At 42.1% G+C, this 27,755-nt stretch overlaps 1 protein-coding gene across 1 annotated transcript in view; it reads right to left on the bottom strand.

Moving 5' to 3' along the window:
* POGLUT2 (protein O-glucosyltransferase 2) overlaps positions 1-27,755 on the bottom strand; it is a 765,363-nt gene that overhangs the window by 323,931 nt on the left and 413,677 nt on the right. Inside the window, exon 5 of the mRNA XM_044071952.1 lies at positions 2,959-3,131. Within this exon, the coding sequence (XP_043927887.1) occupies positions 2,959-3,131 (173 nt within the window). The remainder of the gene's footprint in view (positions 1-2,958; positions 3,132-27,755) is intronic.

The following is a 27,755-nucleotide window of genomic DNA, read 5'->3' as shown; positions in this document are numbered from 1 at the left end:
TTAATTAATTCTTGTACGTGAAATGTCTAATAGCAGGATCTATAACTTCTGTCTTGTACACAGTTATTCGAATTTTTTCACAAACGCACACTATAAATGGTATTGTTGCATATCTCTGCTTTTTACATATGTAACTTTCTTTGCCTGTATATTGTGATCCTAAAACTTTAATAATGTAAACTCTGTACTGTACTGAATTGCATATCTTTGCTTTTTTACATGTAACTTTGTTTATACTTATGTTAAAATTTGAATACTTTGTAATACTTTGTGGAGCTTTTGTCCCCGGGCCTACACTGAAAATGGGTTTCTGACTCAGGGGACTTTCCCGGTCAACAAATGTCAAATAAATAAATCTCAACATGGCTTCACTTAGACTATGCCAGACCAATTTGAGCAATTTCAATTCAAATGTAGTTGATAAAATGGATCTGTGATTATTGATGAACATTTTCAATATAGGTTTGTTCAAGGCGTCTGATAACATTACTCACAGTGGTATTGTTTCAGGTCAAGTCAGGTACACTCCAAACTAATTAAATTTGTAGTTACCAAAGATTAAAAATTGCTTCAGTGACAAAACCTATTCAATCCAAATTAACAGCTTATATGCCTTTTCACAAAATATTAATACTGAACTCTTAAGAATCAGTGCAGTTCCATTTCTATTCATTGTTTTCACAGCTTCTGTGTATGATTATGTCACAATTATTGTTCTTTGGTAGATGCAATTGTTAAATGATAGACTGATTTTTCAGAACTATTTAAGGGGTCTGTATATCTGGTTGTTGGAATTTCATATTAAAAATGTTCCGTCAGTCATGTTGGTACATATGACCCACGATACTTCTATACAATTAACACATAGATACATACAGGGATCTAGGGACAGTCCTGATGGATCATCTTACCATAATGCAGTTGATAAGAGATGTTGTTTCTTCATTTTAAGATCTATTACTTCTAGAAGGCTTTTGTTATGATACTGATATATAAATCCCTAAAAGGACTAGCAAATGAATACAGTACTTTGTTAATCAGGTACTACTCTAAACATTTTTAAAAAATCTGGGGAATATTTAAATATATTTTATTAAATGTATTTAAGGAGACCGGACATCTGAATACGTACCTAGGTTTTAAAGCTTAAAACAATACTTAGTTAACTAAAATCTGCTACAGAGAGACTTGTTACGTTATCAATGACACTCAGAGTCTAGCATGTCGTGGTCTTGTTTTAAATAACCACACTGAAGGAACAAGGAACAAAGGTTCATTACTCTCATTAAACCAAGATGGTATCTTAACTAAAACAAATGTTTACATTGTAAGATTGATGAGGTTTGGAATACATGTCCTCTGTCACTTCTAGCACACAAAAATATTTCAAACTTCAAAATAAACCTTGGGATCTTAGCTGGTAAAATTTAGAGCAAAATCCTCACAACAATAAAGATACCTGGCAGTGTCCTAGTGAGGTGTCAAGCTTTTGAAGCTTCAAAATTGTAACACTGCAATCTAGGGGACCTCTACAGAGATCTCTGCTCTAGTGATGAAGCCTGCCCCTGATTGAATAAAAAGGGCTTAATATTAAGGTATTCTGTGTATCAGAGTGTGAAGCTTTTACCTGAAGAAGAAAAAAAAGGGCTGTGTATTAAGGCATCCTACCTAACTGACTCCTACAGTACCTTTTGCAATTACATTCATGCAGTTAGTGTCCACCAAACTGAGACAACACATTTCAGAATTAAATTACATTTGAGGTACAACTCATGGGCTAGAAACAAGCACAATGAAAGTTATCATTAACAGGGAAATTTTGGCTATGATCAGTGGAGTAGAATTTTGTTACATGAAATCACAATGTGGCTTAATTCCAGCCATGGAAAAAAAACCTGTATGCCTTCAAACTGCCAGATGACAGACTCTGCAGTAGAGACAGGAAGACACTATTAAGGTACTACTTTAATTGGCTTATATCCTCAGAATCAAGAAATATGTGGTGGAAACTAATATTAAAACAGCAGACTACAAGGGAAAAGCAATCCATGGTTCCTTAGTCTACTGATCTTTTAAATTGAGCCTGTCAAATCTGTACCAGGTTTCCTTCAAATGGACATCCTCTAAATGTTATAAGATATGTTCACTCTCTGTTCCTTCACTACTGAGTGGGAAAAATGGCTCAAATTGTCACTGGGAACAACAAGTGGCAACTTTAACTCTATGGTATAAATAACATTTAAGGATTTTCAGCGAAAACACTACTAGGTGCTAATTGTTAGGGTAATGTTAGCTGTGTGTCAAAAGTGACAGAACATTGACTAAGACTCAGAAAGCCCTGATTTGGGCAGTGCCCTTGAGGGGACTATGTCACTCATGGAAGTGGGTAGTAGTCCAGCTCTGTACCTAGTGGACATACCTCTCAGTACTTGCACTGCACTCAGAGGAGACCTTAGGACAAAAACAACATCCCTTGATAACTGCCTGAATAACGGCTGTGCTTTGATTGTCCCTCTCCTAGTAGGGAATAAATGGGCAGGGTCCCAGCATTCAGCCAGATGGCAATTGGCAGGGGGGTCCATAAAAAACAGACTAAAGGTTGAACAGGCCAAGGGAAACCAATGATCCTTGCTTTGGTATTTGGTGACTATACGGGGACTTACAAGATCTGGCAACTTAGGCCTAGACACTGCTTGCAGTACTGAATGTGAGCACTTTCTTGTGATATGTAATAAGTGACAGGATAATCAAACAGTCATCAGATTTTGAGGGGGAAAATGTATGTAGCTTTAAGGACACTCCTTAAATTGAGCAGAATGTATGATAGCAAAGACCACAGTAGTAAATGTTCCTGCAGCAACAGATACTGAGATTTTTACTGAGTATGGAGAAGGAAGATTATAATGCAGGACCAAATTAAAAAAAATTCTTGAAGTAAAATTTAAAAAATGTACTTACCGGCCCATGGTTTCCAGTGTTGATTCTGTTAGATCATATGTAGGCATTATAATATCTTTTGTGTCACTTGAGCCACACCAAGAAAAGATTGGGTGAGGATCCTGTGTTGTTTTTCTCTTTTCTAAGGGCCAATCTCCCAGATTTACAAAAAATTCAATGTCTGGCAGTTTTACCTAATTAACAGACAAAAAAAGCATGTTATAAAATAAATGCTATACTATTTTTGCACCAGAGAATACTTTAAATATAATCAACAACTGATCATAAAATTACACATTTCAGAGAATACTTAATGCTAAAGTTATAAATTTAAAATATATTACATAATGATCTAATTGATGAGGTACTGAAAGAAGTAATGGCCATAAAATGGGAGATGGAATACAGTCTGCAAGGTTAACCATCTCTCTCTCATCAGATCAGTGCCTCAGGCACTGTTACAGCCCAGGAAATCCATATCCCACCTGTTTTTAACTGCAAAGGTTATCCCATGCAGAAATAAAAACTGTTACTGTAATTCCATTGCCTGTCCTCTTTACAGCATGACAGTTATGAGCCTGTGACCATTGTCAGTATTTATCAAAAGATCTGGAAAACACGGCCTACTAATATTTCATGCAATTTTAAAACAAGTGTGACAAAGGGAGATGCTGCTAGCTCGGCTACCTGTAATTTTGTAAATAATTATGTCATTTGTGAATATCCATATGATTCATATAAGATGCTTGTGTTACAACTGTATTAGAACTGTATGTCGTGTATATAGCAAACTGCTGGTACAGAAGTGTGTGTTGAAAATGTTTTTGCAAAGTGCTTAAATTGTATCCACAGTGTACCCTACTGGAAAAGAACAGAAATGTACATGCACTATTGTAACTGTTTAAAATGTATACAATATTTTAACAGTGGAAACTGGAATACAGGAGGTTAACTTCAAAAAAATAAGTGAAATTAAATTACTTTATGGCTAGGCCATAAAAGATGTTATATTTCAGTTTCGGTGCTTTGGGAAGACATAATGTCTGTATTAGACAGCGTACTGTACTATCTTTAAATGTGGAGGAATGTAAACTGTTTTATGACTTTCAGTATCTGTCAAAGATCTGAGGTCTATGTATTTTCACAGGTAGATGCTAAATGCTACCAGCTGCTATAAATGGTTGTTTTGGGCCTGGGGACTAGAAGTCAGATGACAAGAAATTATGTCAATCTGCAAGCTAGCCCTGCTGTAATATTTGAGATATTAATTTGAGAGGTCTCTTAGAGAGACACAGCATTCTGTATTCTGTCTTTGACCTGACAACACTAGAGAAGATCCAGTCACCACATCTGCCTTGCTCTGTAAGGAAGTTAACTAGGGTATAGTAATTCTCTTAGATATAGTCAGGAATATTGCAAAGCTTAGTTTAGATATTTTTCTTTATTTATTTCAGTCTGTCCTGCAATGTTTTAAATATTTCCTGTGATTTTGAACTCTGATGTCACTGCAAATATATAGCGAGTATTTTCTTGTTTATTATTTATTATTAAATATATTTAAACCTTTCATTGTGGCTGATCTGTGTACAGATATTTAAGCTCTGAGAGTACTTGTATATTTATTTGGTGACACTGTGTAGGGCACTCCTAATAGCCTTACTCTTGCTCAAACTACAGTTTGTATTAATGGTAAGATTACACAGTAAGATTGGACACCCTTTGTTAAGGGCCTTAAAGTAGCTGATAAGGAGCTGGCTGGTGGCAGTAATAACCACCTTATAGTCTGGGCAAAAGGGGGCATAGCTAGTAAACCTGTGCCAGCCTTTTCCAGGTGCGTGTGTGTGTGTGTGTGTGTGTGTGTGTGTGTGTGTGTGTGTGTGTGTGTGTGTGTGTGTGCAGGCTTGTGTACAAATCAAACCTCAAAGGGTGTCTGTGTCAGCTACTTGGGTAGGGACACAAAGCACTGGTTGGACAGAGAGGGTGCTGGAGGTCTTGGCTTGGCCAATCAGCTGAGATCTCAACTCTACAGCTGTGCCAGTGGGGAGTCTTATTGGGGATCTGGAGAAAGAGGTAAAAAACAGCCCCAGACTGATTGTGGTCTCTGTGTGCTCTTAAGGGAAATTGCATTTGATGCAGAGAGCTGCATCTGGTAATACTGTGTGTGTAACTTGTCATCATCTTAGTGTACGCCCCCCACTGTTGCCACCGATGAGGATTGAGGCTTCCTGATTACTGGTCCAGTGGTGGGGTGTCACAACAAATACTGTTTATTAGCCTAAATGTGTACAGATCTGTAAGGTATGGTGCTCACTTCCACAATGGACCTTCAAAAGAGACACTCTAACAGCACTATGGCAAATGACTTTTGCTGCTAATGTCAGTCCTTTGTTCTGCCACTTTTAATAACGGCTAGAGGGCCTGGGGAGAAAAGCTCCATGATTCAGTATTTACAAAAATATATTTTAAAATTCATAACTACAATGTTTACAATAATAAAGAAACAAAAACATTTAAGTAGTCCATAAAAGAAATGATGGCCTGAATAAAAATGATAACCAAGGAATGAAAAGTAAGCTGTGTACACTAACCATAAATGTAGATGTTCGAGTGTATTTACTGTTGCAGTCATCACACTTGGGTTATCTGCCTGCAGGTAAAAACAGGCAGCCGACGCCATTACATCAGTTTTTCATGCCCCAAATGTCAGGAGCTCCCCAAATGAGACAGAGAAGGGGGGAGAGAGAGAAAGAGCGAGAGATAGAGACAGAGAGACAAGGTTGCTGAAGGGTGGGAAACCAGGACTGCAACAGCGAATACACTCGAACATCTATATTTATGATAAGTGTAAACAACTGTACTATGTTCTTCGTGTTTCACTGTTGCAGTCATCACACATGGGTTGATTCCCAAAGCTGAAGAATGGGTGGAGGCAGTCACGAAGAGTTGGGGCTGGCTAGTATGCCCTGCAGTACTGCTGCTGCAAAACCTGCCCTGGATTTGGAAAAGATAAGCAGGTGGTAATGCCTGGTGAAGGTGTGAACAGAACTCTAGGTAGTAGCTTCCAGGATGTCCCTGGTAGGGACTCCCCAGAAGAATGCTGTAGAGGTTGAAGTTGCCCTAATGGAATGCATTCTGACCCCCAGAGGGGGTGGTTTCCCATGGTGTTTGTAACAGAAATGGATACAGTGTGCTATCCATTTGGAGATGGTTTGTATTGATATGGACTTGCCCTCTGCCCCTGGTGCAAAGCTGACTAGTAACTGGTCAGATTTTCTGAAGGGTTTAGTCCTATCAAGGTAGAATCTGAGCTGTCTGTGCATGTCTAAAGAGTGCAGGATCATTTCCCCTTTGTTTTGAGGATTACGGAAAAAGGTTGGCAAATGGATAGATTGGTTGAGAGCCACACTGGACACTACTTTAGGCATAAAAGTAGGGTTAGTCCTGAGGGAGACCCTGTCAGCATGAAAAATAATGAAGGGTTCCATGGCCAAAGTGTTTGTAGCTCAGACACTCTTCTAGCTGAGGTGATAGCCAGAAGCAAGGCTGTTTTCCAAGAGAAAAATTGTAACTCTGCTGACACTGCAGGCTCAAAGGGGGGTAGCGTGAGCCTCAATGAGTACCGGCGAACTGGTGACTAGCTTAACGGAAGCGTCATCGGTAGTTTTGGACCTGTGCGGTCTATCTCTGTTTTTATCCTTATGTTTTTTCAGAAGATCGGTAGATGGATGGCTTACCGAAGCCATTTCGGAATACAGAGATCGAGAGCGAAAGTATTTAGCTACAATAAGGGCCTGATGATGAATAGTTTGGGTGTTGAACAAAGCACAAAACCAACAGTGAGGTACATCGTGGTCTGGGCCTAAACAGATGACGCAGTAAGAATGGAAATCTCGTGTGTGGTATTTGCTTTCCACAGGCGAGACTATTGTTAACTTTTACTGACATCGATTAGAGCAAGAAAAAAGGATCCCCAACGGGGTATTTAGCTTTAGAAGACTTCAGGATGATTCAATTCAGAAATGAGAACTCCGGTAGCGGCCGACCGGCACTCGTGCAAACTGCTTCTGCTTCGAGTTACTCGGCAAGAAATAATGATGTAATGGCGTCGGCTGCCTGTTTTTATACCCCTGATGACCTGACGTCAGTCCTGAAGCGACAGCAACCGACACAGAAATACTAAGTCTCTGGTATTTGGGCTGACTGAGGGCTACCTGCAGGCAGATAACCCAAGTGTGTTGACTGCAACAGTGAAACATGAAGAACATCTGAGTCTTACTTTTTTTGTTATTTCAAAGGAGAAATAAGTTGCAAGTGAGGCTTAACTCTCAACACTGACAACATAGCAATTCACAATAAACTGTGAAGACAAATGCTTGTGAAGATCCATAAATCATATGTAAAGAATTGTACCAGACACCCTACCCTCTCGAGATAGTCACATTATGTTTATTAGATTGGGATGAAAATTAAGGAACAAATAGCCACAGTCACATATTTCAGGTTGCTGGTGTCATATGTATAAACAGCATGCCTCCTCACCCCTACCTCAAGACATAGCCAGTATACCTCATCTGGTGTCAGACTGGGATAAAACTGATAAAAACAAGTAGAACATAACATATTTCAACTTGCTGCTGTCCGACATATATAACTTAGTATGCTTTCTTAAAAACCATCAAAACGTAAGGCACTTTTACATGCTTCTGATATTTGATTGTTAAGAACATGAAAAAAAATAATTATCACAGTGACATTTCCAATTTGTTACTCCTACTCAGTACATTGCTCATATATGAGGTATAGTGACCCACTGTTCACATCCCTAAAATTTGTGGGGAAACAAAGAAGTAATGACAATACTGCCCTAGCTCAACACAGTATGTAGTGACCTAGGCACACCTCTGAAGTTTGGGAGGAAAATTAAAGAAATAATGACACTGTCCTCATCTTAGTCCCTCGAGAAAACTACAGTAACATTCTGTGTCACCTCTGTGAAGGGCCATGTTTAGACTCAGGGAGAGCTCACTACTGTGCCAAAATCCACTTATACAGCCTTGGGGTGAGGGAGCAGACAGAGTCCCAGAAACTCTAAAGGACTAGATGTTCTGTGATGCATTTTATGCCTAACTGTTTTTGTGAGATGACAAATGACAATAGAAACAGTTACCACACACTGCAGTTTTCCACGTTACACAAATCAGAAAGCCAGAATAATGAGCAAACAGCAGGAGACAGTCATTTTCTTCTACAGACAGCCCCAACAATTATATCATTGTTATGCATATCTCAGAAGACCAGTGAGAGATAATATAACAAGTCATTTTTATCAGACCTCTCAGCACTCCCTGATTTGGCATCATATTTCTGTTGTGGTTCATGTCCCTCATAAAATTTTTGATTTTCAGAAAAACTACTGAGGATTACACTCATTCAATAATGCCAGATATCAGAGGGGCCACGGTGGTGCAGCGGTTAGCGTTGTCATCTCACAGCAAGAGGTTCTCCCGTTTGATTCTCAGCTAGAGTGCCTTCTGTGTGGAGTCTGCATGTCCTCCCCGTGGTCGAGCGACATCTAAAGACATGCAGGTAGGTGCGTGCGTGCGTGAATGGGTGTGCCTTCTTTGAAGTTTGGGCATCGGGCTGGCAACTCGGCACAGTAAAAATCCACTGCCAATCATTAGCAGATTGTAGTTCCGCTGCGGCGACCCCTAACCGGGAAAAGTCGAAAGACAAAGATTAGAGTTTCATACTTATTGTTCAGAAAATGCACTGATGTGCAAAATCTGTTGCACTATTACATTAAATATATCACAGAAATATTTAACATTCTTCCACGACTTTAAGCCTTTGATCCCCTCACTCCATGTCTCATTCTTTTTTTGTTTGCATTCTCCTTTTGCAAAGTACTCTGCCAAAATAACTGACTGACCCCTGCCAGTAAACCTCCTCTTCTTTCTTCACATCACATAAACTCAAAGCACCATTCACTTTACACTTTAACTCGGTGGGCTTTTCTGCAATGGTCAAGTGTATGACTTGAATGGTCACATCCACTGCAGCACCTCCTCCTAGGGTACCTGCCTCGCTGTGGGCACATTTTCATTAAACAAGGGTACCTTGGGAAATTTACACATTTATTTATTTAGAGAAGCAAAACACCACACTTCATTAAGTATAAATTAACTGTGGAACTCAACCCCCCCCACCACCACCCTGGAAGAATGACGCCCTAGGTGGCCACCTAGCTGGCATATACTTAGGTTTTGCTTAACCTTGACTTGAGTGTGTCCAGCAAAAAAATGGCACTATCTTCTGTTATCCTCATTTCTTCAACTGAGAAATAAATAATGTACAAAAATGCTAAAGTGTCACCCACTAGTAACTGAACATGTTAAGTGTATTGATAACTGCATACAAATGATAAAAAACAGACTATTAAGATTATCCAAGGCAAACAGGCAGTGTAAGGGTATTCTTCCTATGTCACATGATCTTTCAATAATCTACTGCTATGGTAAGCATATCTGACAAAAGTATTATCTTTCATGTTAAGGAGGACTTTTGCAGAAATATAATAAATGGTCAAAATCCCGTGTAGCAGCGTTCTGTGTACGGTCCATGGTTGTGGACATGTTGTTAGAGTATTCCTGTGGAAATGGTTTAAAATTGTCCCTGCTTCTAGGCTTGAGACTTCATATCTTGATGTCTGATCCACTACATTTAAAATAGTGGATGATTGCAGTGTCTTGTTATATCTGGCACAGCAAAAGGCAAGTAACTTTGGTGAGGCTGTTTAAGTGATGGGGAAGCCTAGTTACCTTACGCGAAGAAAACAAACAGATAATCATTTCTTTTACTACATTCAGTAATATCCATGCAGTATCTGAGTAACCCATGAATAGCCAGGACAAGCAACATTTTTACTTTGTTTTCTTCTGCAGAAAAGAATACTGGTGGTTTAAGAAATTACGATGATGTCACCTTAGACATGAAGTATGGATTATTTTTAACTGCCACCCCTGCTGACAGAAACAATGTATAAACTGCATACATAACAGGCTTACACATCAAATGTTGTAGTTCTGAGATCCTTCCAGGCAAACTGACTGCTAACAAGATGAGTTTTCTAGTAAAGAAATTATAAGTGCATTGAACTTGATAGTTAAAAAGTTGGTAAAGCCAGATTTTCTATGATGTTGTATCTTTTCGGCTTTTCCCGGTTACGGGTCGCCACAGCGGAACTCCGGTCCACTAATGACTGGCAGTAGATTTTTACGTACTGAGTTGCCAGCCCTGATGTACAACCTTCAATGAAGGTACGCCTACTCACGCAAGTCTACACACAGAAGACGCTTTAGCTGAGAATCACATCTTACTGTGAGGCGACAACACTACCGCAGCACCACCACTGCAGATTTTCTATGATACTAGCATGGATTGGAAAAAAAGCTGCATGTAGAAGAGTTAAGTGCAGAAAGTCTTAAAATCTGGACTTCAGGAAACCTGCTAGAGGACGGTATGGAAGCTGAGACTACTCAAAAGTGTACCTTGCCTGGAAAATAAAACAGACTTGTTGCACTGAGATGATTCAGACAATTTACCAATTCAGGAATTAACTAGGCCTTCAGATTTATGTATGACAGAGTGCCCAAACTGAAAACATTTTCCACTTCAATAAGAAAGACTTCCTTGAAGAGTTTCTTCTAGAGAGTTTCAAAATTGGGATAATCTTTGATAAGAAAAGGCAGCTAGATGGAATCAGGTACAAATTTTCCATGCATAAAAAGGATATATTTTCAGATATGGGTAAAAAAAAGAGGGACAGGAGTGAAGGGACATGGCCTGTTTGCCCTTCTCAAGGGAGAGAAAGATTGCAGCCATAGGGTAACAGACTGGGATGGTGCAATTTCTTCATAGGTGTCTGAGAAACCACCTCCCGTGCCTCAAAAGGAGGGTATGCAGGGCTGCCTGATAGTGCTGACAATGTCCCTTGTGAAAGCAAGGGAATTCTGGGTGTGGAAGGCCCATTTCATGTTCCTTCCCTTGCTTAGTCAAGTGCATTGTAGGGCTACATAAAAGAAATACTATCAAATCACCCCTGATGGCTGCCTAAATGATGGCCCTTCACAGCAAAATCTTGCTGTTTGTGAAGCAAGTATGAAAGGGTCATTTGGCTAAGAGGGGACTGATGACTGGCAGGCAACAGGGGTAAACAGAGCAAAAAAAAACTATTTATGCAGTTCAACTAATTTATTTACATGTCTATGACAGAATATATAAGTACATGGTGATACAGTTGATCAAATGATTACAAGATCATAGGGATTACAAGACAAGTAAGTTAAGAGACTATTTGCACCTTGCCAATACAGACTCTTATTATGTACGTCCTACTTTTAGAAGAGATAAGTGGTTTGGTCCAGGAATGAATTTGCCAGTGCCCATCCAGTCATCTAGCTTTGTCATGAACGATGCAAAGTTGTCACTCTGTTTTACTTGTAATGGCAACTTGTCCCTCTATTGTGATTAACATATCTTGATGGAGATTTGAACCCTTAGCTCTTGTGTTTGTGCAGCTGTTGTTTTGTGGAGATGCAAGAAATAAGGGATGGGGTTCATAAGGGCACAGAATGCAAAATATAGATCTCCATGTAGGGGTTCGTAAGATACAGAGTATAGGGACAGGGTTTCAAGCCTGTTTGGTAAAGAGTCTCCAGGCTACTAATATGAGACTTTTTTGTGTGACTTGATTAAGACTGATCTAAAATAATGCATCAAATTATCTATATTAGCACATCTTCTAACCAAATGTCATTCATGCAAATATGAAGCGTTGTTATTGAAATAGCAGTGCTTCACAGAGTGGAAAAAATGAAATCATGTTAATTCGCTGAAGGTAGTTTTGGCGACAGTAAAAAGTTCAAAAACTTTCCACCAAAACTAACTCTGATGAACATAAGAAAATATTTTTTGCCCCCCTGCACCCCCCCTACACCCACAAACTTATATGTACCAACCCTGAGGCTGCACTACAGTAGAACAAATGTAAATCTTCACTACCGGCAAAGTTAGTTTCACTGAAGAGTGTGCCCACTTTTTAAATTTGGAAAAAAACAATTTCACCAACTTGACACATGCCCGTAAAAAAAAAACCTCACCAAAAGCTGAGAAATTCAAGGCCATTTTTGTTATCCTGGGGTTACAAAATTTACAAAGGACAACTAATGCCTCCCTTTTGTCACCACTTTCTGAACTGGGGAGAAGGTGGAAACCAAAATGCAGCCTATGAAACCATGGAAAACAGAAAGCATAATGCCTGTCTTCCATGCCCTGAGACAATGGATGCTGAAAGCAGTATAGAAGAAGTTCAGCAATGCTTTTTATGGCAAATACATTTGTTGTGTAACACTCAGGTGTGAAATTTGAAGACAAACTGCTGCATTTAGTTTCCATCTTAGTATGAACAGTAAAGATGTTATTCATATTTCACTTCTGCAGTAATGACTCTTGGGATTTCCTGCCTCCAGAAGCCTGAAGCTGATCTGAAATCTGGAGATCTTACCATACCCCACTGCCCGGCAGATGCCCTCTCCTGTGGATATCAGGATGCCAGTGGTATAAAGTATTGTCAGCTGGCACCATCTTCATGTCTTTCTTACCATCTGAAGTCTGATGATCATCTGTGTGTGCGTATATGCAGTATGTTGGTTCAGTCTGAAGGCCACAGAGATCAGATCAGTATCACATTGGGGAACATTTTCTTCAAATAGCTCTTCTTATTGAGAATTTTATGTAGGTGCCAATAAATGTAAATAGTCGTTTAAAGTGCAAGAAGCAAATTCTTCATAGGAGCTTCAACATTCTGTCCTTTTTTTTTTTCTGGGTCCAGAGCATGATATATCCAACTGTCCCCAGTGCACTTTTTCAGCACCTAAACTATCAAGTGTGGGGCCAAGCCCATTGACAAACAGAAGTCCTGCTCACGGCCTAGCTACTTCATGGTGTCTACCTATCCTACATCTGAGTTTGGAGTTACAAAAGTAGACAAGGAGCTTTCACACTCCCTTTCAGTGACTTTTGCTGCTATGGTGACATTTGGTGCGACTCCATGGGAGGCTGCCACGTCATCCTCAGCTCTGATGTCTGCTAATTCCAGAGACTATTTAGGTGCAAGTTGGGTCAGTAGCCCCTTTGCAGGCTCTGGTTTCTGAGACTAGCATACTAGTTACAGAGGGGAGGGTGGCATCCCCACATTATTCTCCATGAAGAGGATTCATTCTGACACCTTCCTGAAGCATAGGCACAGCTTCCAAAGCAAAAGCATCAAGTTCTTGGTCTGCTCCAGCCTCAGATGCATTGACCTTAAGCCCATTTTCCCGGGTCTACTACTGGGATATAGACAGAATGGCCAATGAGCTCATGAAATTTATGAGATACAGACAGTCATATCCGAAGAATAGCCCTATTCTAGGAACCTCCCTTAGTAAAAGATATAATCACACTTCCTCCCACAGGAGCTCTGCTACCTTAGACTCAGAAGAAGCAAGTCCCATGAAAGGATCCAAACCTCTGGAAGAAGCCCAAATAGCAATTCCACTTATTTTTCAATATTTCCTAAAATTATGCCTCCAGACAGAAGAAATTATGTGATATACCCTAGTGGGAAATGACTCCACAACTACTAGAGTAAATGGAAAAAAACATGTAGTTAATTGAAGGGCACAGTGATATGGATGAGGCTTGCCAGAGGGACATGTCAACAAAGCTCTGAAAAGCTTCAAATACAGAGGCTTCTCCAGAAGATGAAGCTTGAGCAAGGAAGTCAAGTTTGTCAAAGCCAAAATGGAACTATGACAATCACGTGGGACTTGGCTCTGCCTGACTTTCATAATGAACTTTGGAAAAAGGGGAAACTGGAGTAAAACATAAGTGCATCCTGGGGATCTTTCTGGAAGTACTGATCTCTTCGACATTTTCCCATAAAGGGATGAGGGAAAAGAAGTTGCTGCACTTGATGTTGGTCAAGGATTCAAAGAAATTACTGCAATTCTTCTTTAGTGATGGAAGAGCTTCAGTTCAAAAGATAAGCTGAGGGGACCACTCATGAGGCATCAATAAACACCGACTGAGCCTGTTTGCTAGAAAACTGGCTTCCCAAGGAATGTGTTTGGTAATCAGAAAGTGGTCTGTGAACATGGTTCATTCTCATATCTTCACTGCTTCCCACTAAAGGGGACAGGACTAAGTTACTGCCTGCTTCTTTATATGCCAAACTACTGCCATGTTATCATACTGGATGGTAGTATCACCCTAGTGTGAATTCCTGAAAGGTAAGCAGTGTGAGCAGAACTGCCCTAATCTCCAGAACAGTCATGTGCACACTAACTTCAAACTATGACCATTCAGCTTGGACAGCCTGCCCTTGAAAATACTACCTCTTCCTGGTAGAGGTGTCCATGGTGACTGTCACTACTGAAGTAGGAATTTGAAATGGACTGCCCACAATTAGATTTGTTTTGTAAAATCATTATCTCTGAAACAATCTAAAACCTCTGGAAGTCTTAATGTGTAGTCTCGTGGGAGCTGCTAATAGAGACGACTGAATTTTTTTTAGGTGCACTACTGAACCACCATGTATAGTCTGGTAAAGGGAACTTTATAAAATTTGGCTGCCATTAATACCAGTGCCTTCAGACATATGAATAATGTCACTGTCTGAGAATGAACAATTTGGGAGACCAAGCTTTGGAATGGAAGGATGCTGTCTGCAGGAGAATGAGCCCTGCAAGACAGTGTCCACAGTACAAGCCCATAAAAGTCGGTATTTGATAGGACTTCAAATGGGACAACACACTGTAAAATATAATGACATAGAAATGAAAGAGATTCAGATGAGATGCCTTTGAACATATCGATTTGTTCCACGTTGGGGTGGCTAGAAGCCAGACATCCTGGTAAGGAAACATTTTCACCCCTTGCAGCCTTCAGTTTGCTGCAACCATGGACATATTTAGTGAACACCCGAAGTAGTACAATAACACTGCATGGCAGAGCCAGGAATTGGTAATGGTGGACTCATTCTTGGAAATGAAGAATCCTCTTCGAAAAGAAGATAGAGGTCCTACAATTTCAAACAACACATTCACTCTCCATCTGAGGATAGACTATGTCATGATCATTTACAATGTTTCTTTGGGCATACATTCATTTAGGCTGCTCAAGTCTAATATTGTCCTCAGGTCATTTGTCTATCTACCAAAAATATATCTATGTACCATTATATCTATTATTTACTAGGTCATATAAATATGCAGATTTCTCAACACTGGAGACATGCGCTTATTAAACCTGTCTTTAAAGGAAAGGGAAGAAGGACAAACCCAGAGGCATATACACCCTTAAGTCTACTTTCATGTTGTGGAAAAATAACGGAGAAGGTAATATTGGATAAGTTATTGTCAGAACTGGACAGGTTGGGACTTGAAACCATATATCAGCAAGCATATGTTGAAAAACAGATGTATTACCACCTGTAACATGATGTTCTATAACAATATAATAACAGCTATGAATGAAAAATTGTGCTGTGACGTAATTTATATAGATTGAACTTCAGCATTTGACAGTGTCATACACACAACACTGATCAATAACTTAGAACAACTAGGTATCAATGTACTCTTGATAAGATGGAGAGTTGCATGGCTTACAAATAAAACATGGCAAGTATTATACAGCAATTCTACAGTGAAGAGCCACACGGCTCTGTCCTAGACCCTTAATTGTTTAGATTGTATCTTTCAGGCAAAACTTTTTCATCTGAGGTATTCTACAGTCTATATGCAGATGACCTGAAATTTGGTAAACCAATTACATGTGTTAAAGATAAGATATGACTGCAAAAGAACTTGACTAAATTGACCATTTAGCTACAGGAGAATAATATGTTGACAAATACATCAAAAACTAAGCATATGAGATTTGGGAGACAAACTGAAGGGTGAATATATTAATAAAGCACACAGTGATTGAAACTGTAGATTAATTTAAGGACCTGGGTATATGGGTAGATCCACCCTTGAGTTTTTCTAATCACATCAACCAATTGATTAATTAAGCAATAACCCATGCCTAGGTGTGGGTAATGCTGGATTTACCCACGGTTGGTGTGGTTTGGTCACGAGGGCGAAGCCTGAGTGGCCAAACAAAGACAACCGTGGGTAAATCCAGCATTATCCACACCCAGAAGTGGGTTATTGCTATTATACAATGACATTATTTAAGAAAAAAAATACTTACTTTTCTTAAATAATGGCATTGTATAATGCCTCCGTGCTGCCCTTCCGCAGCTGTCCGGTATTCTGTGGCAGTTCTGATGTACTGCGCATGCATTTGCTTACGCAGTACATCAGAGCTGTGTGTGGAAGCAGCGAAGAAAGGAATATCTCCGTTGCTTTTTAAAAGGTGTCTTGCTATGTTAAAAGAGTTTAACATAGCGGGATAACTTTAAAAAAAAGCAACAGAGAAAGGAAGATCTCCGTTCCCTTTTTTAAAGCTGTCTCGCTATGTTAAACGAGTTTAACATAGCGAGATATCTTAAAAAAAGCAACGGAGAAAGGAAGATCTTTGTTGCTTTTTTTTAAGATATCTTGCTATGTTAAACTCATTTAACATAGTGAGATTACAGCAACGGAGCTGTTCCGTTCTTCGTTGCTACCAAAACCACAAAAAATGAAGACTTATACTAATGGAAAAAGTCCGGGCGACCAGAGCTTTTCCATTAGTATAAGTCGGATTTACAATGGGGAATGCTGACCAATCAGCAAGCATGTTTTGGAATATTAATGGGGGGGTCATTGTATAATGATACTTATAGAACTATAGGCTGTATAAAAAGATTTATAAGGTCTAGGAAATCAGAAATTAAGTCATTCTCTGTTAGTTACATTAGACCCAAACTTGAGTATGGAATCCTTATAGGAAAACAAGCACAAGTAAACTAGAAACAGTACAGAGGAAATGTACCAAGGGCATCCATGGATGTGAAATTTTAAGTTATTATGAAAGACTAAAATATCTGAACTTGTACAGCATCTCTTATAGATATTTAAGAGGAGGTCTTGTTCAGGTATACAATACATTTAGAGACAACTACTTCTAGGAATGTTTGGGGTTATAAAAAAGTACTAGAGAATCAAGAGACAACCTAAGTAGAAGAGTCTGTAGGAATGAGTAGCGCACTAAATGGTTCTCTGAGAGAGCAGCTGATGCATGGAACAAATTACCAAATTACATTAAAGCAAGTAATAGTTTAGATATTTTAAGAACAACCTGGACACTTATTATGGGAACAAGTTGGTATATTGGCAGACTAGAAGGGCATTAATGCCCTTGCTTGAAATATTTTATGTATGTATATAAAAATAAGATGGAGTAATAATTCTTCTTGGTTTGGTGGAATTTCTTGCATGGCTTTTTTTCTTTAAAAGCTTTTATCCAAAAAAAGACCATATCCAAAGTGGGGAATTATAGAGTCCACCTTGTGTCCCCAGCAAAATCAGATAGCTGTAGTCAGATATGTTGACAAAGAGCAATGCCAGCATATGCTATCTGAGCTGCATTATCAGCTAAGCTGTAATCAAGGCACATATAAGATGTGCTGCAGGTGATATTTGACATCTGCAACTGCAGTTTAAGATGCAGCTGATCATTGTAACTCCTCCAGTGACTGATTCATTGCAACCACCATCCCCACCTGGAATCTTTACACATGAGAAAGACGGCTTAGTGCCCTCAAAGAAAAAATACAGGATGCATCAATATGCTTACAAGACCTGCCCATGGCCCTTGATTCCTTATCTTGGCTTTGGAAAGCAGGGCACTGTGAGGTTGAACACTTTTTAAAGTCATCCATAACCACAACGGAATCAGATTTGACAGTCTCAATCCAACAGATGCAGCCCTTGCAAAGTCAAAGGACCTAAACTGAGTACCAGAGGACAAATGTTTCAACAGCAGGGTTATCTCATACAGATCTTGTCACAAGGTGTGTCATTTTGTTTGTGGGACTGACCACACAAGACGTCTGGGCAGTCAGGAAGGTCATCCTAAAGAATCTTGTATAAAGAGGTTGTGGGGTCTGGGGGAAGCTACAGCATCTTCATTCTCATCCTGCAGAATGGAAAAGTCTAAATGAAAATCCTCTTAAATATAGTTTCTTACCAGCCCTCAGAATTGAAAAGCAAAAGGATGATGACAAAACAGAAACAGGTCTGGATATTTCAGAGTAAGCCTAAAGGAGGTTCCCAGCCCATCTGACCTGCTGACTGAAAAGGTGAATGGCTAGACCAGAGAAAGTAGCATCTGTGGTCAGGGCTGATGTTGCGGAGTTATACACACAGAGGGGAGCATACGTAGAACCTTTTGCATCAACTGTATCCACAGCAGTGTTAGTGCAGCAGAAACCAGGAACAAAATAAGCAAACCTTTTACACTCTCTCAACCGCCGGAGCCACAAGTCAGCAGTTTTGTCAAAAATAGAAAGAAAAACTGACAAAAAACATAAATACTCAGTGCTTTCCAAAAAAAAAATATGGAGGGAGGACTCAACTGTATTCCAATTGCCTTTATTAAATCTGTGCACGTGCATCCCATCTAAAATTTACAGGACTTCTTCAGAGATAAAAGCTTAGTGCCTCATTTCCACTTCTTTACTAATCTACTCTCCGCCAATTGTTACATCATAAATCCCTCAAAAATACATTCTTAAAGAGACAAGAACAAATAAAATGAATAATAAAAACATACTACAACTTCATGTAATAAAACTTTCACATGGAATTACATAAAAAAAATGCTTGTTGATTTCATTTTTAAAACAGATACCAAAGATACTGGTTGATTCCACAGGTACCACCAAGGATTGAATACCAGCAATTTTTTTTGTGGATTCTGTTTGAAGTGAACTTTGATGCCTTGGTGAATATTTTACTTTATACTGTGTCATTCAATTCATGGAGTCCTGAAGCATGAGACCTTAGCTATAAATGTACATCTTCTAGCTTAATTTTACATGGTCCCCCCTCCTATCTTGTTTAACCACATCCAAACCATGACATTTGAAATTATGTCATTCATATTGCTGAATGTGTTTCCACAATGCATTAGTGTGATCTTTCTTCTTAATTGCATATAAATGTTTGAAAATAGGTCCTTGAAGCTTCCCTCAGTTTTACCTAACTAAACCCTCGAGCATTGGCTACATACCTCTCAACTGTACCGAATTTCTCGGTTATACCTGTTTTGAGGTCCAAATAATGGGGTGCCACAATTCCTGACTGGCACCCCTTAATTTCTGAATTTCTGGGCTTTTTTTTTAATGTTTTTTGTTTTTCAGCTGATGTCGTCACATGCAGAGGCGTGCGTGATGATGTCAGCTTGAACAGCCTGCCAGCATGTCAGAACTGAGGGATTGTGCATGCATGCAGTTCCCCAGCTGTTTAAAGCAGCGTTGATTACTGCTCGGCTCCAGGTAAGACAAAGGTGGTTAACAGTCACCAACTTGTTATTGAGAAGTGCCTTTTAACGGTGCTTAGAAGCAGAATATGCTTTGCATGTTTCACTTAACGGCAGTTTGATTGCATTTCCCTTATTTTAGCTACAGTTGTCAGCCAATTTTGTGTGTGGCATTGGCATTCCGTGGACAATTACTGGTCACGGCCAACTTGTCATTGAGATATTCACCAGCTACTTAAACCAGCATCGATTACTGCTCGGGAAGACAAAGGTTATTGAGAAGGGCAGTGCTTAGAAGCATCAGTTACTGCTCGGCAAGACAAAGGTTATTGTGAAGTACTTAGAAGTGTGTTTCACTTAATGGCAGACAAAGGTTAACACTTAATGGCAGTTTGCTTTGCTTGCATTAGCTACAGTTGTCAGCCAACTTGTGTGTGTGTGGCAGAATTCCCCAGACAATTACTGGTCAGCTTAACAGCAGTCATCATTTATTGGCTGCATTTGTTACAGCCAGCGCTTTCAGCTTGCATTTGTTACAGCCAGCTTTTATTTTGTGTGTACTGCATTTCCCTTAGTTTAGCTGTCAGATTCTGCGGACATTATGGGTCAGCTCAGTTCCTTAACGGCAGTCAGAATATGCTTTTCATACTTTACAGCCAGCCAGCTTGTAAATGCCCCAGTTAGTGAGTGAGTGAGTGAGTGAGTGAGTGTGTGTGTGTGTGTGTGTGTGTGTGTGTGTGTGTGTGTGTGTGTGTGTGTGTGTGTGTGTGTGTGTGTGTGTGTGTGTGTGTGTGTGTGTGTGTGTGTTTGTGTGTGTCTGTGTGTGTGTGCCCCAGTTAGTTACAACTGCTGGTTAGAGTTACTCAGATTCAAATCCTGTACCTTAGGTACAAGGAGCAAGAGCCTAAACTCTCGACCCATACCACCACCACCACCCCTTGTGATTCAAGGAGTTAACCACAGTATGCAACTGTCCAAAGTTTACGGAATGTTTGGCTCATATTTTTGGTCTGCTCCTCTTAAAATTTGTGGTTTTAGGGCAAATCAGTGAGAACTGAAGTTGAACTGAATTCACTAAATAATGATAGCCATTTAAGTTTTAGTCTTCCTATCTTCAAGAAACGCCTGGTAACACAAAACATTTTATTCTAGCAACTTTTCTAAGATTATACAAGCAATGTTTAAAATGTGTCCCTGGTTTTGGGCTTTTATTCCCCCCCAATAAATTTTGGCTTTTTCCACATTTCGTGTTCTTCAGGGGGAGAAAAGTTTAGTGCTGCTTATGCCAGTCTGCTTGTGTTGGTAGTAGCACAACAGGTAGAATACTTGCTTTTTCATGCAGAAGGCTGTGGGTTCTGCTCCCGCAGTGGGAGTAGAACCCACAGCCTTCTGCATCAAAAGCAAGTATTCTACCTGCTGTGCTAATAACACAAATCGATTTGGCGTAAGCATCACTGCTTAGGCCAAGTCTGTTTGTGTTAGTAGCACAACAGGTAGAACACTTGTTCCTGATGCAGAAGGCTGTGAGTTCTACTCCCACAGTATGTAGATGGATTGCTGATACTGTACTGTGTTATACTTTTAAAGGGGGTGAAATTGGTGGATGCTGCAGTCCTCAGAATGTCCTCTTTGGCAGAGATACCTAGTAACTATGAACTTGTTATCAGTTTGCCATCCATTGCCTATTGCAATATTACTACCGTATCATTTTTTTAATGTAACATAGGCAATTTATTCAAGGGCAACAGGCACTTTATTTGTAGATGAAACAATGAAATATTAAGTTGTTTGCTAGCTGCAATCTCTTCATTAGTTACAGATCTTGCAGATTTCTTTAATGTGGAATTATTTAGATGACTTTTACTTCTGCAGAGATTGTATATATTTACTGATACTGGTGGACTGTAGAAGTCTGAGTACACTTTTATGATGGAAACGTTCTGAATTGGGCAGTTTTGTCATTACTGGTTCATGCATTTTGTTTCATTGGTTACTGGAAAAATGTTCAAATCAATAAATTTAAAATGCACTCTAACAAGTGTGGTGCATTATACAAGTAATGTAATTTAATACAATCAGGAAAGTATATCAAAGAGAAAGAAGTTATGTACTCACCATAACATTCCATCTGAGTAGGTAACTTCATTTGTCTGCAACCTCTGGGTATCGGATCCATCCTCGGATCCGAGCCGGCAGCTTTCCAAGCTAAAAGATCCGAGCTCTCAGCTCCTCCCCTTACCCATAATGCCCTGCCACCTCCCTCCAGTCCTCAGATCGAGTTTGCCAAACAAAAAGCAGACTACAACCCTCGAAAGAGGAACCCTAACCAAATGCAAGACCAGGTGAAACCCTGCGTGATGGAATAACCATAAAACAGGTTAGGGGGAAGGAGGGGGGGGGGCGGTTGCAGACAAATGAAGTTACCTACTCAGATGGAACGTTATAGTGAGTACATAACTTCTTTATCTGAAGTAGTTAACTTCATTTGATCAGCATCCTGTGGGACAGAGTCCCCAGCTACCTAAATCCTTGGGCGAACCTCAAGGAAGGATATTCCGGAGCACTGCGGAGCCAAATGATGCCCTACTCCTGGATATCAGATCCAATTTATAATGAGAAATGAAAGTATGAGAAGAGGACCAAGTAGCTGCTGAGCAGATGTCGTCTAGAGGAACTCTCAACCAGAATGCTGCAGAAGTAGCCATAGACCTGGTAGAATGGGCATGAACCCCCAAGGGTTCAGGCTGGCCAGAGACTAAATAAGCATGCCTGATGCATTGGGATATCCATCTGGCCAAGGTAGCTTTCGTAATAGGCTTACCCAAAGATGGTCTAGCGAAAGAAACAAACAGTTGATCTGATTTCCTAGTAGTAGCCGTCCTGTGCAAGTAGAAATGCAATTGTCTGTGTACATCCAATGAGTATAATCTGTATTCCCCTTTGTTCTGAAAGTTGGGGAAAAACACAGGTAAATTAATGGATTGGTTGATACTGGATTCAGAGGCTACCTTGGGCAAGAAAGAAGGGTTAGTCCTGAGAGACACTCTGTCCTTATGGAAGACCAGATATGGGGGTTTCATGCAAAGGGCTTGAAGCTCAGACACTCTCCTGGCTGAAGTAATTGCAATCATGAAGGCAGTTTTCCAAGATAAAAATTTTAACTCAACCAAAGCTGCCGGTTCAAAGGGTGGGCCAGTCAAGGCCTGAAGAACCAAGGTTAAGTCCCAAGGTGGAACCGCATTCTTGACAGGAGGTTTCAACAGAAAGGTGCCCTTCAAAAAGGTTTTGCATATCTTAACGGAAGCTAAGGGGCCAAGGCTATCACCAATGTGGAAATGGGAAATAGCTGCCATTTGAACCTTGACTGTAGAAGCACTAGCTCCTTGGTCGAAGATATGGGACAAGAAGTCAAGAACCGTTGGGATGGGAGCAGTAAAAGGATCTAAGTCTCTATTTTTTCCCATATGGAAAAATGCTTCCATTTACTTCTGTATATCTTTCTAGTAGAAGGTTTATGCACCGCTACAAGAATAGATTTCACAGGAGACGAGATACCGGGAGTCCTTGCGATTAGTGGAACGGTATCAACCAAGCCGTGAGCTTGAGGTTGCCCAGATTTGGGGGCTGTAATCCCACAGGATGAGAGATCAGATCCGGAATGGGATCTAAGATCCAAGGAGGAACCACATTGTGAGACCGCAGGTACGGGAATCAGATCTGGCAAGGCCAGAATGGGGCTATGAGGATTATTTTGCTCCCTAACCGATGAGCTTTCTGCAGAAATTTTGTCATCAGCGGAAGAGGAGGATAAGCATACAGGAGACTGGGGGGCCAAGCATGCACCAGAGCGTCTCTGGGGCTCTCCCCCATAGGGGGAATCAGAGCGAAAAACTGGCTGCATTTTGTGTTTGAAGGAGAAGCAAAAAGATCACAGCAAGGCTGACTCCATCTGAGGAAGATCTGATTCACTACTGATGGGTTTAGAGTCCACTCGTAAGGTGTGAGGATCGAGCGACTCAGCTTGTCCGCTAAAATGTTGTACCGACCTGGAATGTGCGTTGCTATCAGAAAGCGGCTGGTGGAAATCACCCATTCCCAAACTCTCATAGCCTCTCGACAAAGGGGGTAAGATCTGGTGCTTCCCTGTTTGTTGATATACCAGACTACCGCCATGTTGTCTGTCTGAATTGCAATAGTCCCCAGAGGAAGAAGGTTTTGAAGGGCTTGCAACGCTAGAAGCACCGTCCTCATCTCCTGGACATTGATATGCAGAACGGTCTCTAAGGGAGTCCACATGCCTTGAACGGTTCTGCCCATAGAATACCCCCCCACCCAAGGTGAGAAGCGTCCGTGGTCAACGTGGCTTGGGGCTGAGACATCACAAACGGTCTCACCTCCCGTAGCTCCTGGGAATGGAGCCACCAAAGAAGGGAGTTCCTGCAAACCTTGCTCAGGGGAATTGGCGACTCCAATGGATGGAGTAGGACTGACCACTGAACCTGAAGAGTCCACTGTAGAATTCTCATATGCAATCTTGCTAAGGGCGACAGGCTTATGGCTGCCGCCATGGAGCCCAGGGCTCTCAGGACCAACTCTGCAGGTGGGGCTGGAGACTGCAGGAGCGCCATTATGTGTAGTGACAAGCTGCGCAACCTGTCCGTGGTTAGGAAAGCTTTGGCTTGGCATGTATTTATCCTGGCCCCTATAAAATCCAGAACTTGCACAGGATGCAGAGACGACTTCTGAAGATTTATAGTAATGCCTAGACGCTGGGCCATGGCTAGGAAGTAATCCCTGGCGGAGCAAAGCAGATGCATGGTGGGGGTGGTGAGGAGCCAATCGTCCAGGTATGGAAATACCTGAATTCCCTGAAGTCTCAGGTGGGCTGCTACCACTGTCATGACCTTGGTGAACACCTTGGGGGCTATGGTGAGGCCGAACAGAAGAACCCTGAACTGAAAGTGATTGGCTCCTAGCCAAAAGCGGAGAAACCTCCTGAACCGTCTGTCCATGAGAATATGGTAGTATGCATCCTTGAGGTCTATGGAGCACCATCCCGAATTTCTCTTTGGCAATGAACAGGTTTAGAGATGATAGGTCCAGAATTGGCCTTAAGTCCCCCGTCTTTTTCGGCACCAAAAAGAACCTGGAGTAATTGCCTAATCCGGACTGCTCTGGGGGGACGTGTTGGATGGCCCGTTTTTTTAGCAACTTCGAAATTTTTGAAGCCGCCGCCTCCCTTTCATCGGGTAGGACATCGGGAAGGCGCTTTGTTAAAGGGGGAAGATACAGAAAAGGAATAGTGTAACCTCTGGATATTATTCGGAGCACCCAACGATCTGTAGTAATGGACTCCCAACTTTGTAGGTGCTCCAAAAAACGTCCTCCGACTGCCTCCAGAGAGGGACAGCCGGGCAAGCCCTCAGGGCTGTTGCACGGGTCGGTCTGAGAAAGGCTCTCTGGACCCGAAATTCTTCGGCCCCCTCTGCCTCTGAGCCGGCGTCCACCTTGTTCTCCTCTGCCTCTGAAGGAAGAGGGGTCCGGAGCGGGACGGGACTGCTGGGACTTCCGGAACCACATTTTCTTCTGTCCTCTCTGGTTCCCTTAGAAGGAACTTTGAGGATTAGAGAAGCGAATCCCGACGGCAGACAGCGTCTTCCTGTCTTTCTCGCTCTGGAGCAATGTGTCGTGGACGGTTTTGCCAAATAGCATAGAAACGTCAAAGGGAGCATTCGCAAAGGACGCCTTGAAGGGTTCCAAAAAGACACAAAGGCGAAGCCAGGCGTGGCGCCGTGGCATGGGAGAGTAGCCGCATGAAAGTGTTAGAAATTGACTTTAGAGTGGCCATGCGAGCCGAGAAGGTCCGTTTGTCCTCGGCCACCATGGACTCTGGGGGAGCTCCAGCGTATTCCTTTATCAAGTCTGGCTGGAGCCTGATGACGTGTGCCAGGTAATTCAGTGCCCTTATAGAAAAGGTAGCTGAAGCAAACATCTGCTTTCCAATACGGTCCATCGTCCGAGATTCCTTATCAGGAGGATGGACCGAGGAACTTTCCTGCTCTAGTTCCTTCTTAGTGGCAGCCTCCACCACCATGGCATCTACTGGGGACCCTTTATTCCATGCCTGTCTGTCAGAAGGGGGGCTGAGTATTTTGTCTGGTCTTTTAGGGATTGGCTCCACAGTGTCCGGCTCCTTCCAAGCCTTGGTAGTAATCAAGTCTACCAGGGGATCAGCCGGGGGGGACACCCAAGAGGTAGACGGGCCTGCGTCAAACGCTTCCAGAAACACCGACTCATCAGAGGAAGGTTTTTGGGCAGACCTCCCCCTCTGATATGTAGCATTTCCATAATGTCTCCGAAGGAGACGTCTTCCAGGGGTGACCTTGGGGTACCTTCCCCTTCCTCTAAGTCTTTGTCCTCTGTGAGGGACTCAGGGGAGTCCATGTGCCTCCTTTTGCACTTTCGTTTGTGAGGCACCTCCTCGGAGGGACTGTCTGAGGAGGGCTCACCAACGGGGTCCTGTTCCCCTACGGGAACCAACTGGAGCGCCGACCCAGGCTGTCCCTGGGGTCGGACGATGGAAGATAGGCCCAAATGACAGGTGGATCCATAGCCCGGACCGGGGACCTGGAACTCCTCGACAGAACCCTCTCCACTACGTCAAAAGCCGAGGGCGAACCACTCTCCCCTGTCTCTGAGAGCAGCCCCGTCGGCTCCGACGCAAGGACCGGTGTCGGAGCCAACGTGATCAGACCCGAAAGGGGAGTGAGCTCCGACCGAAACAGCGCCGAAGACACACTCACCCCTGCGGCTCCGAAGCTTGTCTCTCAGCCCCGAGAGCTCGGATCTGACACGCTCGAGGGTACTGTCGGCATCGAAGTAGCCACCACTGTCGGCGCCGATGACTCCCCGGGTCCGAGATGGCTCGGATCCAAAGACTCCGAAACCCAACAGCGAATTGGAGAAGGAGAGATTGGGGCAAAGAAAGGGTCAGAGATCCCCCCTGGAGGGGGGGGGCGGCAGGAGCACCCCCATCTGCATCTGGGCCTGCAAGAATCGACGCATCATCCGGTCCAAATCAGCGTCAGACATGCTTCTGGTGGATCTCGAAGAGGTCGCCGAAGCAGGCCGGGAAGACCGCCTCGAAGACCTAGAGGGAGACTGGTACTCCTCCTCCGGCTCCGGGGAAAAGCGGGGGGGAATGGAGCCGAGAGGATGGAGATCGGGAGACCCTCCTGGGAGGGCTAGCTACTTTAGCTGGCAGAGCAGAGGAATGACTCTCTGCCCGTCTCTTATGGCTTTTATGCTGCTTCCTATCCTTGTGCCTCTTCTCTCTAGAAGAAGAGTCCCCCTCTCCCTGAGACACAGAGGGAGGTTGAGTCTCAGTCAGGGGAGGGGGAACTGAAGGCAGGGCAGCTGCGGCTGCGGCTGGTGCCTTAGAGGGAGAGGAGGAAGAAGAATCCGCGGGCAACAGCCCTGCCAGGTTTAACTTATTCCTCCTATCCCTCAAAGCCCGGGGGTTGAAGGCCGCACATACTTGGCAGCCAGAAGACAAGTGGCCTACCCCTAGGCAAAGAACACACTGAGTGTGACCATCCGCTGGGGACAGCTTATGGCCATACTCAGTGCATTTTGTAAAAATGGCCTTAGGCCCTTCAGCCATCGCACGCACCACACGCACACAGTAAAGGGGAGGAAAAAGGTTAAAATTAAAACACTAAATTACCACAAGAAAAGGAGGAAGAGGTATATAAACAAAAACTAAGGGCCTACAACACTCACTCAACACACAAAAAAGAACCTAAAAAGAGTTTTTAAAAGTTTTAAAGTTTCTTTAACTTACACCCAACTCCAAGAGCTCGTCGCTAGAAGCTATCAGAAGCCACAGCAAATGAGATCTGGGGACTGGAGGGAGGTGGGCAGGGCATTATGGGTAAGGGGGAGGAGCTGAGAGCTCAGATCTTTTAGCTTGGAAAGCTGCCGGCTCGGATCTGAGGATGGATCCGATACCCACAGGTTGCTGATCAAATGAAGTTAACTACTTCAGAGCACATGTATGTTTTGTGTGCAAGAGGCCTATGATTAGAAAACAGCCCAAAGGTAAACTTTATCCGCCACTGGCCAAATGCATTTTCTTTGAATGTGGGTTTGGGTTTCAGTGCTGTTTTAATGAGTGTGAGATTCAAGGGCAGAGAAGTTTTAATCCAAAAAAGAAGAAGAAAGCACTGGAAACACTCAAAATCTTTTATTAAATAATAATAAAAGATTTTGAGTGTTTCCAGTGCTTTCTTCTTTTTTGGATT

The sequence above is a fragment of the Protopterus annectens genome, chromosome 5.part0 (genome assembly GCF_019279795.1).
Source record: "Protopterus annectens isolate FY-2018-M chromosome 5.part0, PAN1.0, whole genome shotgun sequence".
In the NCBI taxonomy this organism is placed as follows: domain Eukaryota; kingdom Metazoa; phylum Chordata; order Ceratodontiformes; family Protopteridae; genus Protopterus; species Protopterus annectens.
This window is presented reverse-complemented; position numbering and strand designations above follow the sequence as displayed.